Consider the following 15,645-nt stretch of genomic DNA (forward strand, 5'->3'; position numbering starts at 1 on the left):
CCAGCATCCTAGGTATCAACCAAGGACCTTCTTAACATATAAGATTATTACTTATTATTATTTTTATTTATTATTGTTATTTATTTTTTATTATTATTTAATATTATTATTAGTTAATCTTTGGTGAGATTCACAGCCTTTGGGGCTGGTTGGTAGCTCAACCGCTCGAGTCCTAACCAAGGACCTAGGAAATGTTATGATAACGTTGGAGGATATAAGGTGTTCCAAGTAGGGTAGATTATTATTATTATTGCAACAACAGAATTGTATCACAGCGGCCAGTTGTTTCGCTGGATTTGGCATTGGTTACTAGTCGAGCCCCACCCAGGGGCGTAGGACGTCGTAACGTATTTTCGTAATATGCGTGCAGATCCAAGCAGTGCGGCTTTTTGCATTTGACTGATGGTGATTTCGTCAATTTTTAACTGTTTTAAATGTAATTCCAGTGCTTTTGGAATAGCACCCAGTGTGCCGATTACCACTGGAATTACCACTGCTGGTTTGTGCCATAATCGTTGAATTTTGATTTTTAAGTCCTGGTATTTCGCGATTTTTTCATGTTCCTTCTCGTCGATCCTGCTTTCACCTGGTATTGCGATGTCTATGATTGTGACCTTATTTTTCTCAACCAGTGTGATGTCTGGTGCATTATGCACCAGTATTTTGTCCGGTTGTATATGGAAATCCCACAAGATCTTGACCATCTGATTTTCGGTGACTTTTTCAGGCTGATGTTCCCACCGGTTTGTTGCTGTTTCAATATTATAATTTTTGCACAAATTCCAATGGATCATTTGTGCTACTGAATTGTGCCGCAATTTATAATCAGTCTGCGCGATTTTTTTTTTACAGCAGCTGAGTATGTGATCAACAGTTTCATCAGCTTCTTTGCAAAGTCTGCATTTGGCATCATCAGAGGATTTTTCGATTTTGGCCTTAATGGCGTTTGTGCGGATAGCTTGTTCTTGCGCAGCCAGGATTAGTGACTCTGTTTCTTTCTTTAATGTACCTGTTGTTGTTAATATTATTATTATTCCTTTCTTAATGCCACAGGCCCAGCTGAGGGCTTTCATCCCTGAAATGCTGAAATACTCTACGGGTCGTGGGAAGCCGGGCTGGGGGAAGGAGAGCTGCAAACCCATCTGGTGGCCAGAAGACATTCCTTGGGCTAACGTCCGCAGTGATGTCCGGACAGAGGAGCAGAAACAGAGGGTAGGTCTTCGGACAACTTCCTTCCTTCTATCAGCAAGGGGCTTTTCTTAGGTTTGGCGCACGGTGAGGCCTAGAAACTTTGGGGCTCGATTGAAGGAAGAACCAAAGTCATTCGGAAGACATGGTGGAAAACTCCTTAATTTTACCCCGTCCATCACAGTGTTTCCCAACCTTGGCAACTTGAAGATGTCTGGACTTCAACTCCCAGAATTCCCCAGCCAGCGAATGCTGGCTGGGGAACTCTGGGAGTTGAAGTCTGGACATCTTCAAGTTGACAAGGTTGAGAAACATTGTCCTAACCACTGCTGGGGAATTCTGGGAGTTGACGTCCAGACATCTTCAAGTTGCCAAGGTTGGGAAACACTGATCTAGAAGATCCCACGTTTCTTTTCTTTTTTTTTTTAATTGTTTATACAATCATATTATCTTTGCAACACATTTTACATCTTTTACATATCTACTGTATTCCCTTTGCCTGTACATATGTATCGTATATAACTATATCTATATATCCTTACATAACTTTTCTCTTAGTTCCTTACATAATGTCGTTTACCACACATTTATTACTCTTGGTTTCAAAAGTTTTATTTCTTTTAAGGCAAACATTTCATCATTCCTCAATCAGTAAGACACCGAAGTACAATTTTTTTGTATGTCAAAATAATTCTAGTTTACCACCAAATTCTTGTCTAGCCTAATATATACCCCTCCCTCCCTCCACCCTCTCCCCCAACCCCCCTCCACCTTAACCCCCCCCCCCCGACTTCCCAGAACCCGTACACGGTATGGATTTCTAACAAACACAGTCTAAAATCTTTTTTTTTTAAATAAGTGTTTTTTAATTTTAGTTTAAAACAGGTACACATCTTTCTTTACATCTATAAAAAATATATCAATCAATTACAGATAAGTTTTGGTACATCTCCTCCATAGTCAACCAACATAACTCATATTAACTAAGGCATTATTATATATCCATTTTCATTTAACTGTAATTATTATTTAGCAATATTGATAAAAGTAATAATCTTGACCAATCCCTGCCCACACCGGTGGGAGAGGAAAAAATCAAAAAGAGAAAAAAAAAGGAAAAAAAGGACAAATAAAAATAAAAATAAAAATAAAAAATAAAAAATAAAAATAATACAAAAAAAGACAAAAACGACAAGAGACAAGGCAGGAAAACGAAACAAAACACAGGTGTCTATCATGAAAAAAAAAAGAAGTATATCAAATGGTTACAACATGCTTTGGTGCTTCTCTTCCATTAACTCATACTAATTCAAATATCTTAACTCGAATAAACACAGTCTAAAATCTATTGAGAAAAAAAAAAAATTAATAACATTCTACATTGACCTTAGCTTCTTCTTGCTGAACCAACTTTAAACAATTTAAATCATTTCTGATCTTAAGCATAGGCTATCTGGAATTTCTTAGTCCCGTATTTATTTTGTATATAGTCAATCCATTTTTTCCAGTCTCGTTTATATCTCTCATTTGAGTGATCCTTAAGATATGCCGATATTTTAGCCATCTCGGCTAAGTTTGTAACTTTCAATGTCCATTTTTGAGTTGTAATAATAAATGTACACACATTTATTACTCTTGTATTTCTTATGTCATGCTATCTTTATCTACCGTCGATCTTGTATTTCCCCCTCTTGTTCATTCTGCGGTTTTGTATTCGTTCTGTAGTTTCTTGATCTTTCTTCCTCTCCTTTATCGCTTTCCCACTTTTTTCATCTCCCCTCTAGCCAATTACCTTATTTTTCGGAGTTTAAACACACACCAAGGTTTTGAAGAGGCAAATTTTTTTTAAAAAAAGTTTTTGCACTCTGCAAACCTCCCAAAAACGGTCCATTTTTTGTGAAAACACACCCATTTTTTTTAAAAAGGGCATGAATAGCCTTTAGGAGGTTCGTAGAGTGCTCCTGGGGGGGGGGTGTGCCCAAAAATGAGCAAAAAATGACCCGTTTTTCACAAAAACGGTCCTGTTTTTTGTCAAAAAACGGGCATTATAGAGTGCTGCTGGGGGGGCAGAATTGAGCAAAAAATGGCCCGGTTTTCGCTCATTTCAGCCCTCCCCAGGAGCACTCTGGAAGCCTCCTAAAAGCTCTGCATGGCCATTTTTGCGAAGGGGGCGGGGTTTCAGGAGGCCAAAAGTGCTGTATTCAGTGTATAAGACGCACCCAGATTTTCAGCCTCTTTTTTGAGGGGAAAAGGGTGCGTCTTATACTCCGAAAAATACGGTCTACCACAAGTCCCCTACTGAGTAATACTCGGGGTTCCCTTTGTCTTTTAGCTCTTTTGTGAGCCTGTCCAGAAGATCCCCCCCCCCCCCCCAGAGTTTCAACATGGCTTAATACACCTGATAGACCCTCCGACCGCTTTGCCCCTCACCCTCGCCCTGATCTTCTCTCCTCTCCCCTTCTCACCTGGCCTCAGGTGTCCTGGACTCAGGCTCTGCGGACGATCGTGAAAAACTGCTACAAGCAGCACGGCCGCGAGGACCTCCTCTACGCTTTCGAAGACCAGCAGACCCAGTCCTTGACCGCCACGCACAGCATAGCCCACCTGGTCCCCTCCCAGACGATGGTCCAGACCTTCAGCAACCCGGACGGCACCGTCTCCCTCATCCAGGTGAGGGCGCAGGGTGATTCGGCTCACGCCCCGCCTCGGCCTGGCGTCCGGATCGTGTCTTTTGGGACGGGGGGGAGAGGGGAGGAGAGTTTGGGGTTCTCCGTGCTGGGCGAAAATAGGGCTGGGGGGGGTCCGCTCACTCATGATTACTCCCAGAGGCTCCGTGTGTGTGTGTGTGTGTGTGTGTGTGTGTGTGTGTGTGTGTGTTCAGCAATTAGATCTGAGGAAATGGGCAGATTCCGGATCTCCTGAAAGACCAAGGAATGGGATCTTTTCCCTTAAAAGCTGCCTTGGGAAACAGAAGGGGGCAGTTGATATTTGGGGGATTTTTTTTAAAGAAAACGTTATTGTAGGGGGTCTATAAAAATGAAGTATAAAAAGTATGTGATTGTTCTTTCATGAAAAATAGGAGAAATTGGGTAGGCTGTAATTTCCTTCCTTCCTTCCTTTCCTTCTCCATCTTCCTCTTTTCCTCCCTCCATCTTCCTTTCATTCTTTCTACCTTCTCTCATCTCCTTCCCCTCCTTTCCTCCCTTCCTGTCTTCCCTCCCTCCCCCCCGCCCCTCCCTTCCTCCCTCGCTCCATTTTCCTTCCATCTTTTCTTCATTCTCTCATTCCCTTCCTCCCTCCCTCCTTCCTCCCTTTTCTTCCCCATCTTCCTCTTTTCCTTCCTCCCTCCATCCATCTTCCTTTCCTCCTTTCTTCCTTCTCTCATCTCCTTCCCCTCCTTTCCTCCCTTCCTTTCTTCCCTCCCTCCCCCCCGCTCCTCCCTCCCTCGCTCCATTTTCCTTCCATCTTTTCTTCATTCTCTCATTCCCTTCCTCCCTCCCTCCTTCCTCCCTTTTCTTCCCCATCTTCCTCTTTTCCTCCCTCCCTCCATCCATCTTCCTTTCCTCCTTTCTTCCTTCTCTCATCTCCTTCCCCTCCTTTCCTCCCTTCCTTTCTTCCCTCCCCCCCGCCCCTCCCTCGCTCCCTCCTTCCTTTCTTCCTTTTCTTCCCCATCTTTTCCTTCCTCCCTCCTCCCATCTTCTTTTCCTCCTTTCTTCCTTCCCCTCCTTTCCTCCCTCCCTTCCTTTTTTCCTTCTCTCATCCCCTTCCTTCCTCCCTCCCTCCTTTCTTTTCTTCCCCATCTTCCTCTTTTCCTTCCTCCCTCCCTCCATCTTCCTTTCCTCCTTTCTTCCTTCCCTCCCTCCATCTTCCTTCCATCTTTTCTTCCTTCCCTCATCCCCTCCCTCCCTCCTTTCTTCCTTTTCTTCCCCATCTTCCACTTTTCCTTCTTCCCTCCCTCCATCTTCCTTTCCTCCTTTCTTCCTTCCCCTCCTTTCCTCCCCCCTTCCCTCCATTTTCCTTCCATCTTTTCTTCCTTCTCTCATCCCCTTCCTCCCTCCCTCCCTCCCTCCTTTCTTCCTTTTCTTCCCCATCTTCCTCTTTTCCTTCCTCCCTCCCTCCCTCCATCTTCCTTTCCTCCTTTCTTCCTTCCCTCCCTCCATCTTCCTTCCATCTTTTCTTCCTTCCCTCATCCCTTTCCTTCCTTATCTTTCTCCCTCCCCTCTCTCCAGCTTCTTTCTTTCCATCTTTCTCTCTTCTCTTTTTCCCCCTCCCTCCTTCCCTTCCTTCTTCCCCTCATCATGAAGCCATTGGTCAAATGGTCCCACTGTCGGTGGGTCCCTGACTCCCCTCCCCTCGTGGGTCTTGCCCCTTCGGCCTTGGGACTGTGTGCATGTAGGGGTGGGGGTGCATGTAGGGGTGGGGGTGTGGAGGGGTGGGTGTGCTGAGTCCTGGGGGGCCGGAGGGGACCCTGGTGACTTCTGGGTGTCTTGCAGGTTGGCACTGGAGCCACAGTGGCTACCTTGGCAGACGCTTCTGAATTGCCCACCACCGTGACGGTCGCCCAGGTCAACTACTCCGCCGTGGCTGATGGAGAGGTAAGGGGGGTCCCTTAGAGAAGCCCTCCCCCCCCGGCCATTCCTGCTTTCATAAAACAAACCACAATGACGGTCGTAAGTCTGAGAACCGCTTCCACTCATCTCTTCGTTCCAACCGGGATAAAGTCCCGCGACCCACAGCGGCCGATGCTTAAAAAGGGAGCAGAATCGGTCGCTTAGCGCCGTGTTTCTCAACCTTGGCAACTTGAAGATGTCCGGATTTCAACTCCCAGAATTCCCCAGCCAGCATTCGCTGGCTGGGGAATTCTGGGAGTTGAAGTCCAGACATCTTCAAGTTGCCAAGGTTGAGAAACACTGTCCTAACCACTGCTGGGGAATTCTGGGAGTTGAAGTCCGGACATCTTCAAGTTGCCAAGGTTGAGAAACACTGGCTTAGCGAACCCCCCCCCCCCAGACAGCCTCAGTCATACACCGAGGACCTCTCGTCCTTGTCCTTCGTAATCCAGGGTGCTTGGCACCTTCTGAACTAGCGACGGACTGAACGAGCCCAAGTTTGGGGATCCGATGACAGTCTGTTAAATCGGGGAAGGGGAAGAGAGAGGTCAACCCCCCCTTTTTTAACCTTGCTCCCCCCTACCCTGGGTCTCCAGGCCTTTGTAGCAGCCTCATCCCCCCCCCTCCGCCCCAAAAGGGTGTAGGATTCTGAGCGCCATAGAGGGGCAGCACAAAACACCTTTTGTTCCCCTCCAGAAACCGGATTTCCATCTGAAAAAGCCAGCTGAAAAAGAGTGGGTGGGTTTTCCTGATTCTGCCCTTGGAAATTCGCCCGAGGAAGACAAACCTCCATTGTCTGAGCAAAAACTGGACACTTCCCACCTTGCTTTTGACGGGTGTTTTAGCCCACACACCTGCTCTGATACAGATAGTCCTCGACTTACGACCCTAGGTCTTCGGTTTGCGACCATCGAGGAGCCTGTCCATCCTGGTCGTCAAAACAGGCCCCAGCTGTTTTGAGGCAGCGGCCGTTCACTGAACGCCACGGTAGTAAAGCAGCCGTCGCGGTCATTAAGCGAGCGACGTGGTCGCTAAGCGAACCGGTAGCTTTCTATGGGCTGGTTTTTGCCAAACCTTGGAAGCCAATAAAACCCAATTGTGAAATGCAGGATGGGGGCAGGTGGCCATAAATGCGGGTCACGCGACTGCAGGGTGGGTTGGCTTACGACGGAGCCCAGAATTTATGTCCTTAAGCGAGACATTTGTTAAGTGGGTTTTATGCCATTTTACGACTTTTCTCGCCACCATTGTTAAGTGAATCTGGCTTTCCCCATTCACTTCACTGGTCACAGAAGGTGGCAAAGGGGGGATCACGTGAACCTGCGACCGTCATAAATGTGAGTCATTGGCCAAGCACCTGAATTTTATTCACTTGACTATGGAGATGCTGCAGTGGTCGTAAGTGTGGAAATCGGTCGTAGGTTACTTTCTTCGGTGCTGTTTGAACGGTCACTAAACAATCTGTCGTAAGTGGAGGGCCCCACCTTTTGGGGACCCGGCGTAACTTTGACCGTTTGCTAAGTGACCGGACGTAAGCCGAGGAGTCCTTCAACGGGTCTCTCATCTCCTCCGTCCCGCCAGGTGGAGCAGAACTGGGCGACGCTACAGGGGGGCGAAATGACCATCCAGACCACCCAGGCCTCCGAAGCCACGCAGGCAGTGGCCTCCCTGGCCGAAGCCGCCGTAGCCGCCTCGCAGGAGATGCAGCAGGGCGCCACCGTCACTATGGCGCTCAACAGGTAAGGGAGGGGCGGGGAACGGTCGGCCTGGGGGCTGCGGGTGAGGGAGGGATCCTGAATGCCCATTTGAACCCTTTGCCAGATCTCCATAACCCCTGCTTTCTCTCTTTCTTTCTTTCTTTCTTTCTTTCTTTCTATCTCTCTTTCTTTCTTTCTATCTCTCTTTCTTTCTCTCTCTTTCCTCACTCCCTTCCTCTCTCTTCTTTCTTCTTACCCATTCCTTCCTTCCTCTCTCCCCCTCTCTTTGCTTCCTTCTTACCTTCCTTTCTTTCATCTGTCTTTTCCTTCTCTTTCCTCCCTCCCTTCCTCTCTCCTTTCTTTCTTTCTTTTCTTTCTCTCTCTCTCTCTCTCTTGCCTCCCTCCCTTCCTCTCTCCTTTATTCTTCCCACTCTCTTCCGTCCTCTGTCTTCTTCCTTCTTTCACCTCCTTTCTTTGTTCCTTGTTCTTTTTCTTTCTTTCTCTATCTCTCTCTTTCCCCACTCCCTTCCTCTCTCCTTTCTTCTTACCCGTCCCTTCCTTCCTTTCTCTCCCTCTCTTTGCTTCCTTCTTACCTTCCTTTCTTTCATCTGTCTTTTCCTTCTCTTTCCTCCCTTACTTTCTCTCCTTTCTTTCCTTCCTTTCTCTCTTTCTCTTGCCTCCCTTCCTTCCTCTCCTTCATTCTCCCCACCACCTTCTTCCCTCTCTCTTCCTTTTTTCTTTCTCTCTCTCTTTTTTCTTTCTCTCTCTCTTGCCTCCCTTCCTTCTTTATTCTTCCCACCTTCTTCCTTATTGTCTGTTCTTCTTATACTTTCTTTCTTTGTCTCTTTTTGTTCTTTCTTTCTCTTTCCTCGCTCCCCTCCTCTCTCTTCTTTCTTCTTATTCCTTCCTTCCTTTCTCTCCCTCCCTCTCTCTGCTTCCTTCTTACCTCTTTCTTTCTTTTTCATCTTTCTTTTTCTTCTCTTTCCTTTCTCTCCCTCTCTCTTGCCTTCCTTCCTCTCTCCTTCCTTCTTCCCACTTCTTCCTTCCTCTCTTCTTCTATCTCTCTCTCTCTCTCTCTTTCTCTCTCTCTCCAGCCATCTGACTATCCACAGCTGCCACTCTCCCTCCAGCACCAAATGGGCAGAGCTAATCTACAAAACCCTGTTTTCTAAAGCAACAGGGGGCTCATTTCCCCTTCTCCAGCCAGCAACTCCGTTTCTTTTCGGCGCATCCTCGGGAAACGCAATGACTGGGATTTGGGGGGTGGGGGGTAGCCCCCCACTACTCCCCTTCCCCCTGTCCCACCCAGCCTTTGCCAGGTTTGCTGGCTTCAAACTCTGCAACGCAGAAGACCCTTTGGCAAGGAAGCTTTTCTCCCGCTGCTGCCGCGTGGGAAGCAGAGATCGCTTTCCAGGCCGGCTTTGGTAGCGGGAGATTAATGGCCTCCCGGGAGGGTTGTGTTAACAAGCCTATGAGCACCTGAGCTGCCTTGAGTGCCTGGAGGGGGGGGGGAGGGTGCAGAGAGGAAGGTGGCTTACCTGTAAAAGGTGGGCGGGGGACGGCACCGGAGGAAGCCGGTTAAGGATCCGGCAGATGAAAAACAAGCTGATTTTTTTCCCCCAACCGAGTTGGTGATGGTCACTGGAGAAGAGAAAGCCTCGCAGGGCATTGTATTCCTCCTCCCGGCCTCCATCACTTCATTCGGATGGGCACTTTTTTCGTCTAAGAAAGCAGGATATTTGTACCCCACGGGGTTGAAAATGAGGTGTCCTTGGTGCTCTCTGGCCTTGGTGGTTTTCTGGCAGCCGTTTCATGACCCAACTAGTTCAGTGTTTCTCAACCTTGTCAACTTGAAGATGTCCGGACTTCAACTCCCAGAATTCCCCAGCAGTGGTTAGGACAGTGTTTCTCAACCTTGTCAACTTGAAGATGTCTGGACTTCAACTCCCAGAATTCCCCAGCCAGCGAATGCTGGCTGGGGAATTCTGGGAGTTGAAGTCCAGACATCTTCAAGTTGACAAGGTTGAGAAACACTGAACTAGGGAACGTCATCAGTGCTAGAAGGGAGTAGAATTTGTGGGAGGGAGGGAGGGGAAAAGAGAGAAAGAGGGAGGGAGGGTTGTGGCGGTCCTTGGTATGGACTAGGTAGTTTCCTTGCGGGCGTTTCATGACCCAACTAGGGAACTTCATCAGTGTGAGAAGGGAGGGGGGTTTGCAGAGGAGGAGGAGGAGGACTGTGGGGCCCTTGGTGTTTTCTGAGCTTGGTGGTTTTCTTGCAGATGTTTCATGACCCAACTAGGGAACATCATCAGTGCTAGGAGAAAGGGAGGGAATGAAGAAGGGAGCGAGGGAGGGAGGGATGGAGGACGAAGAGAGGGATGGATGGAAGGAAGGAAGGAAGGAAGGAAGGAAGGAAGGAAGGAAGGAAGGAAGGAAGGATTGACTTTGTGGTCTCTGAGCTTAGTTATTTTCTTGCAGATGTTTCATGACCCAACTAGGGAACATCATCAGTGCTAGGAGGAAGGGAGGGAATGAAGAAGGGAGGGAGGGAGGGATGGAGGACGAAGAGAGGGATGGATGGAAGGAAGGAAGGAAGGAAGGAAGGATTGACTTTGTGCTCTCTGAGCTTAGTTCTTTTTTTGCAGACGTTTCATGACCCAACTAGGGAACATCATCAGTGCTAGGAGGAAGGGAGGGAATGAAGAAGGGAGGGAGGGAGGGATGGAGGACGAAGAGAGGGATGGAAGGATGGAGGGAGGGAAGGAAGGAAGAAGGGAAGAAAGGAAGGAGGGAGGAAGGAAAGACTTTGTGCTCTCTGAGCTTAGTTCTTTTTTTGCAGACGTTTCATAACCCAACTAGGGAACTTCATCAGGGTGAGAAGGGAGTGGGGTTTACAGAGAGGTGGAGGAGGAGGAGGAGGAGGAGACGGTGGGTGCTCTGAGCTTAGTTCTTTACTTCTAGCCAACATCACCAGGGCCAACTGACACTTAAGCAAGGGCCCATCTCCCTCGCGGAGGGACTCCGGCTGGCGTGCAAATGAAATATTAAAAGCGCCCAAAAACACACAGATGGAAAAGAGGCGAAGGAGGTTAAAACTGAACTCCCAGGCGGGGACGAAGAAGCGGGAGGAGGAGGAGGAGGGGGGCAGCTTTCGGGGGCCCTTCCCTTCCTCCCTGCTCACGGGGGGGCCCCTCTCTCCCCTCTTCTCTTGCAGCGAGGCGGCCGCTCACGCCGTGGCCACCCTGGCGGAAGCCACCCTCCAGGGCGGAGGGCAGATCGTCTTGTCCGGCGAAACGGCAGCGGCCGTGGGCGCGCTCACCGGGGTACCAGACGCAAACGGTAAGCCGGACCTGATCAGCGCCTCGCGCATCGGATTCCCCGCGAGAGTTTGTGGCCCCGGCCGATCTGGGGGGGTAGTTTTTTGAGGACCAACAAGCCCCCCCTGGCTCTGTTGGATCGCGGTGGCCTGGGGTGGGGGGAGTTAGTTGGGAGATAGGACATAGAAGAAGAAGATTGGAAGGGACCTTAGAGGTCTTCAAGTCCACCCCCCCTTGCTTAAGCAGGAGACCGGAAATCTTCCCATTTGGACTTTTTCATCCCTGGGGGGGGGGGGGGGGAAATCCATCCAGGTGCTCGCTTGGAAAAATCAACAGCTATCTTGACAGCACCTGATCCTCACCTGGGAATTTGAGTTTCCAAGACAAGCCAGAGCCACGCCTGGTATTTACACACACACACACACACACACACACACACACGGAAAAAAATCTGCCTGGCTATAAGTCTATCAGCCTTTCGACATAGCCAATCATTCCTCCTTCCCTCCCTCCTTTCCGTTTTCCTTCCTCCCTCCCTCCCATTGTCCTTCCTTTCTTCCCCGTTGTTCTTCCCTCCCTCCAGTTCCCTCCTCCCCCACCCCAGGAAGATGAAGTTTCAGCCACACCGTGGGTCACGTGGGCTGGCAAAAAGTGGGGAGGGTCTTAGCAAGCAGTGGACTTGAACAGCCAATTCGTTCTGTCCTCGATCCAAGACTCAGCCATGATTTATGTATTCCCTGAACCTCCCTTCGTCCCTCCCTCCATCCCTCCCATTGTCCTTCCTTCCTCCCTCCTTCTCATTGTCTTTCCTCTCTCCTCCCCATTTTTCCTTCCTCCCTCACATTGCCCTTCCTTCCTTCCCTCCCTCCTTTTTTCCTCCCTCCCTCCCTTCCCATTTTTCCTCCCTCCCTCCATCCTTCCTCCCTCCCTCTTTTCCATGTTCCCTTCCTTCTTTCCTCTCTCACCCTCCCTCCATCATTCCTCCCTCCCTCCTTCCCATTTTCTCTTCCTCCCTCCCTCACCCTCCCGCCTCATTCTCATTGTTCGTCCTCCCTTCTCTCTCCCTCCCTCCTTCCCATTTTCCTTCCTTCCTTTCTTCCCCATTGTTCTTCCTTCCCTCCCTCCTTTTTTCCTCCCTCCCTCCTTCCCTCCTTCTCACTGTCCTTCTTCCTTCCTTCCCTCCTCATTGTCCTTCCTCCGTCTTTCTTTCTTTCTTTTTCTTTCTTTCTTTCTTTCTTTCTTTCTTTCTCCCTCCCTCCTTTTTCGATATGTTGCTCCACAGAACTCCAGTCTTCTCACAGGAAAAGTTCCATCTTCTCTCTCAGAGCAGCCCAAATCCAACGTCCAGCACTCAGGTGACCAGGATGGCCACCTAGAGGCCGAGGGGCTTCTCCATGGCAGCTGCCACGCTGGGAAATCCCCCTTAGCCTTCCCTCTCCGGCCTTCCCTCCCTCCTCCCGCAGAATCCCATCCAGCCATTAGTGGCAGAAACCAGTGGGGAGAGAGTAGATTCCCTGAAAGATCGCAAGGATCACGTGATCGCCCCTTCTGATCCTCTAAACCCACCCGCCGCCGTTTCTGCCCTTCCTTGCCAGCTTCACAAATGACAATGACATGGGTTTCACTTATTGGACAGACGGGCAGGTTGTCCTCAATTTACAACCGCAGTAGAACCCAGCGTTTCTGTTGCTAAGAGAAGCATTTGCCAAATGAGTTTGGCCCCGTTTTACGACCTTTCTTGCCCCCATCGTTCAGCGAATCCCTGCCGTTGATAAGTGAGTAGGGGGTTGGACTAGAAGACCTCCAAGGTCCCTTCCAACTCTATTATTCTATTATAATTCTTCTGTTCTATTCTAATTCTAATTCTATTCTAATTTATTCTATTTTAATTCTATTCTAATTTATTCTATTCTGTTCTAAATTATTCTAATTTATTCTAATTTATTCTTATTCTATTCTAAATTATACTAATTTATTCTAATTCTATTCTAAATTATTCTGTTTTAATTTATTCTATTCTATTCGAATTCATTCTAATTCTATTCTAATTTATTCCATTCTAATTCTACTCTATTCTATTCTATTCTAGTCACATGGTTGTTAAGGGACTCTGGCTTTCCCCACTGACACTGCTAGTTGGAAGGTCGCAAAAGGGGGCACTGTCATAAGTATGAATCAGTTGCCAAGCATCCGAATTTGGATCACATGACCGGGGGGGGGGAAATGCTGCAAAGATCGTAACTGTGGAACAAATGGTCCTAAGTCACTTTTTCCCGTGCCGTTGTAACTTTGAACCGTCGCTAAGTGGACTGTTGTAAATCGAGGACTACCTGCAGATGGTCAGTGACTCAGACTGGCATGCAACTTTAAAAACCCAGAGTTAAAAATCTACATTTGGGGGGGGGGGACGACTCTGCCCTCTCTTTTCCCTGTCACATCAGATGATTTGCTTAATGCCCTAAATCTGGGCTCTCCAACCTTGGCCACTTTAAGACTTGTGGACTTCAACTCCCAGAATTCCCCTGGGGAATCCAGCCAAACCCCTTTTATTTACACGGCTGTGAATCCCTTTCATTCACAATCCGCAAGGCTTTAGCAAACAGTCTTTCCGAGGAATATTTATCCACACGAACCTCATCTCGCTTGGAGAGCGTCCAGATAACTAGTTTCCAAACACCGGGCAAGGCAACCCTTGGCACAGAGTCCTAAATTACCCTAAATTACTCCCGAAGATAAGTCCCTGCCAGGAAGGAAGCCCCCCTATTCTCTGCAGGATGCCAACCCCGGGGCACAGCACCCATTCCGGGGTTGAGGAGGGAGGGCAGGCCCGGAGGCTGGCGCTGGGCCGTGCAGAGGGAACCTGCTTCCAAATTTTTGCGTCGTACGGGATCTTCTCGTCCTGTAAGCTAAGGTGGGGCGTTACGCCAGCTGCCATCTCGGCCCAACTCCTCGCGAGCAGCTGGCACCGCCTGGATTTGTGCGGGATCCAATAAATGCTGGAGCCTGGCACGCAACGAGATTGGCCAACAACAAGCAGAGAGAGATTAACAATATCAGAGAGCCAGTTGGTCTAGTTGGGGAGGGGCCTCCTCCTTTTTCTTCTCCTTCTCCTCCTCCTCCTTTTTCTTCCCCTCCTCCTTCTTCTTCTCCTCCTTCTCCTCCTCCCTTTTCTTCTCCTCCTTCTCCTCCCTTTTGTTCCCCTCCTCCTTCTCCTCCTCCTCCTTCTTCTTCCCCTCCTCCTTCTCCTTCTCCTCCTCCTCCTTCCCATCTCCTTCTCCTCCTCCTTTTTATTCCCCTCCTCCTCCTTCTCCTTTTTCTTCCCCTTCTCCTTCTTCTCCTCCTCCTTTTTCTTCTCCTTCTTCTCCTCCTTCTCCTCCTCCCTTTTCTTCCCCTCCTCCTTCTCCTCCTCCCTTTTCTTCCTCTCCTCCTCCTCCTCTTTCTTCCCCTCCTCCTTCTCCTCCTCCTTCTTCCCCTTCCCCTTCTCCTCCTCCTTTTTCTTCCCCTTCTCCTTCTCCCCCTCCTCCTTCTTCCTCTTCTCCTCCTTCTCCTCCTCCCTTTTCTTCCCTTCCTCCTTCTTCTCCTCCTCCTTCTTCTTCCCCTTCTCCTCCTCCTCCTTTTTGCAAACCCACTCCCTTCTAGCCCTGATAATGTTACCTAGTTGGGTCCTGAGAAGTCTGCAAGAAAACAACCAAGTTCCAAGAGCACCAAGGACCCCACAGCCCCCCCTCTTCTTCCTCCTCCTCCATGCCACAAACCCTGCTCCCTTTTAGCACCCATGACGTTATGTTGCTTTGCCACAGGAACCCAAAGCTCAAACCCGATGCCCGTAACTCCAGTTTGGCCCAGCTCAGCTAGAGAGGGCCCATGAGGGGGAGGGGGGGGCTAACCAACCAGGCCTCTTTTCCCCTTTCTGGTGTGGGGTGCCCAAAACCTGCTCCCCATCGTCTCTCGCAAGCCCCCTGTGTCCCAATGACCTTCTCCAACAGGGACAGCCGGCTTTGCTGCTGAAAGCAGATAATGCGGCCACAGTAATCCTTGGGCAGGAAACAGCTGCGCAGAAAGCTGGCAGAGGAAGCTTTGCACCACAGAAATGCCCCCCCTCCCCACACACACACACAGAGATACACATATGCAGGCATGCACCCTCCCGACCACCGGTCCTTCCGTGATCTCAAGAGACCATAAGGCAGGCCTGGCCCGCTGGGATGAAGATTGTGGTGTCCCCACCAAGTTGTGAGGTTGCGTGTGACACTCTTAGCGGATTTATCCCAAAACAGAGAAGAAACGCAGCATGGTGGTGGTCTTGGTCTTGGTCTTCTAGTCCAACCCCCTCCTCAATCAGGAGACCCTCTACCATTCCAGACAAATGGCTGCCCAGTCTCTTCTTGAAAACCTCCAGTGATGGAGCCCCCATGGTTTCTTCTTCTGCAACTTCTGTTCCATCTACCCATGTATCTGTCTGTCTGTGTACCTTATCCCTCTTTCTCTCTCTCGTATCTATCTATCTATCTTATCTATCTTTCTATCTATATCTATCTATCCATCCCATATGTCATCCATCCATCTATCTATCTATCTATCTTTCTATCTATATCTATCTATCCATCCCATATGTCATCCATCCATCTATCTATCTATCTATGCCATATCTATATCAACCATCTACCTATCTGTCTATATCCCATATCTATATCATCCATCTATCTTATTTATCTTCTATCTATCTATCCCATATATCATCCATCCATCCATCTATATCTATCTATCTATATCTATCTATCCATCCATCCATCTAGCTATCTAGCTATCTAGCTATCTAGCTATCTGCTAATC

At 48.8% G+C, this 15,645-nt stretch overlaps 1 protein-coding gene across 2 annotated transcripts in view; it reads left to right on the top strand.

The window, feature by feature from the left end:
* NRF1 (nuclear respiratory factor 1) overlaps positions 1–15,645 on the top strand; it is a 55,819-nt gene that overhangs the window by 31,646 nt on the left and 8,528 nt on the right. For both annotated transcript variants that reach the window (XM_087722645.1, XM_087722646.1), the window contains exons 6-10: positions 1,054–1,212; positions 3,664–3,858; positions 5,682–5,783; positions 7,380–7,537; positions 10,710–10,834. In XM_087722645.1, coding sequence (XP_087578771.1) covers positions 1,054–1,212; positions 3,664–3,858; positions 5,682–5,783; positions 7,380–7,537; positions 10,710–10,834 — 739 coding nt within the window. The remainder of the gene's footprint in view (positions 1–1,053; positions 1,213–3,663; positions 3,859–5,681; positions 5,784–7,379; positions 7,538–10,709; positions 10,835–15,645) is intronic.

This window comes from Thamnophis sirtalis, unplaced genomic scaffold (assembly GCF_051295495.1).
Source record: "Thamnophis sirtalis isolate CommonGarterSnake01/CBP01778 unplaced genomic scaffold, rThaSir2_p1.2 scaffold_9, whole genome shotgun sequence".
Classification (NCBI taxonomy): Eukaryota; Metazoa; Chordata; class Lepidosauria; order Squamata; family Natricidae; genus Thamnophis; species Thamnophis sirtalis.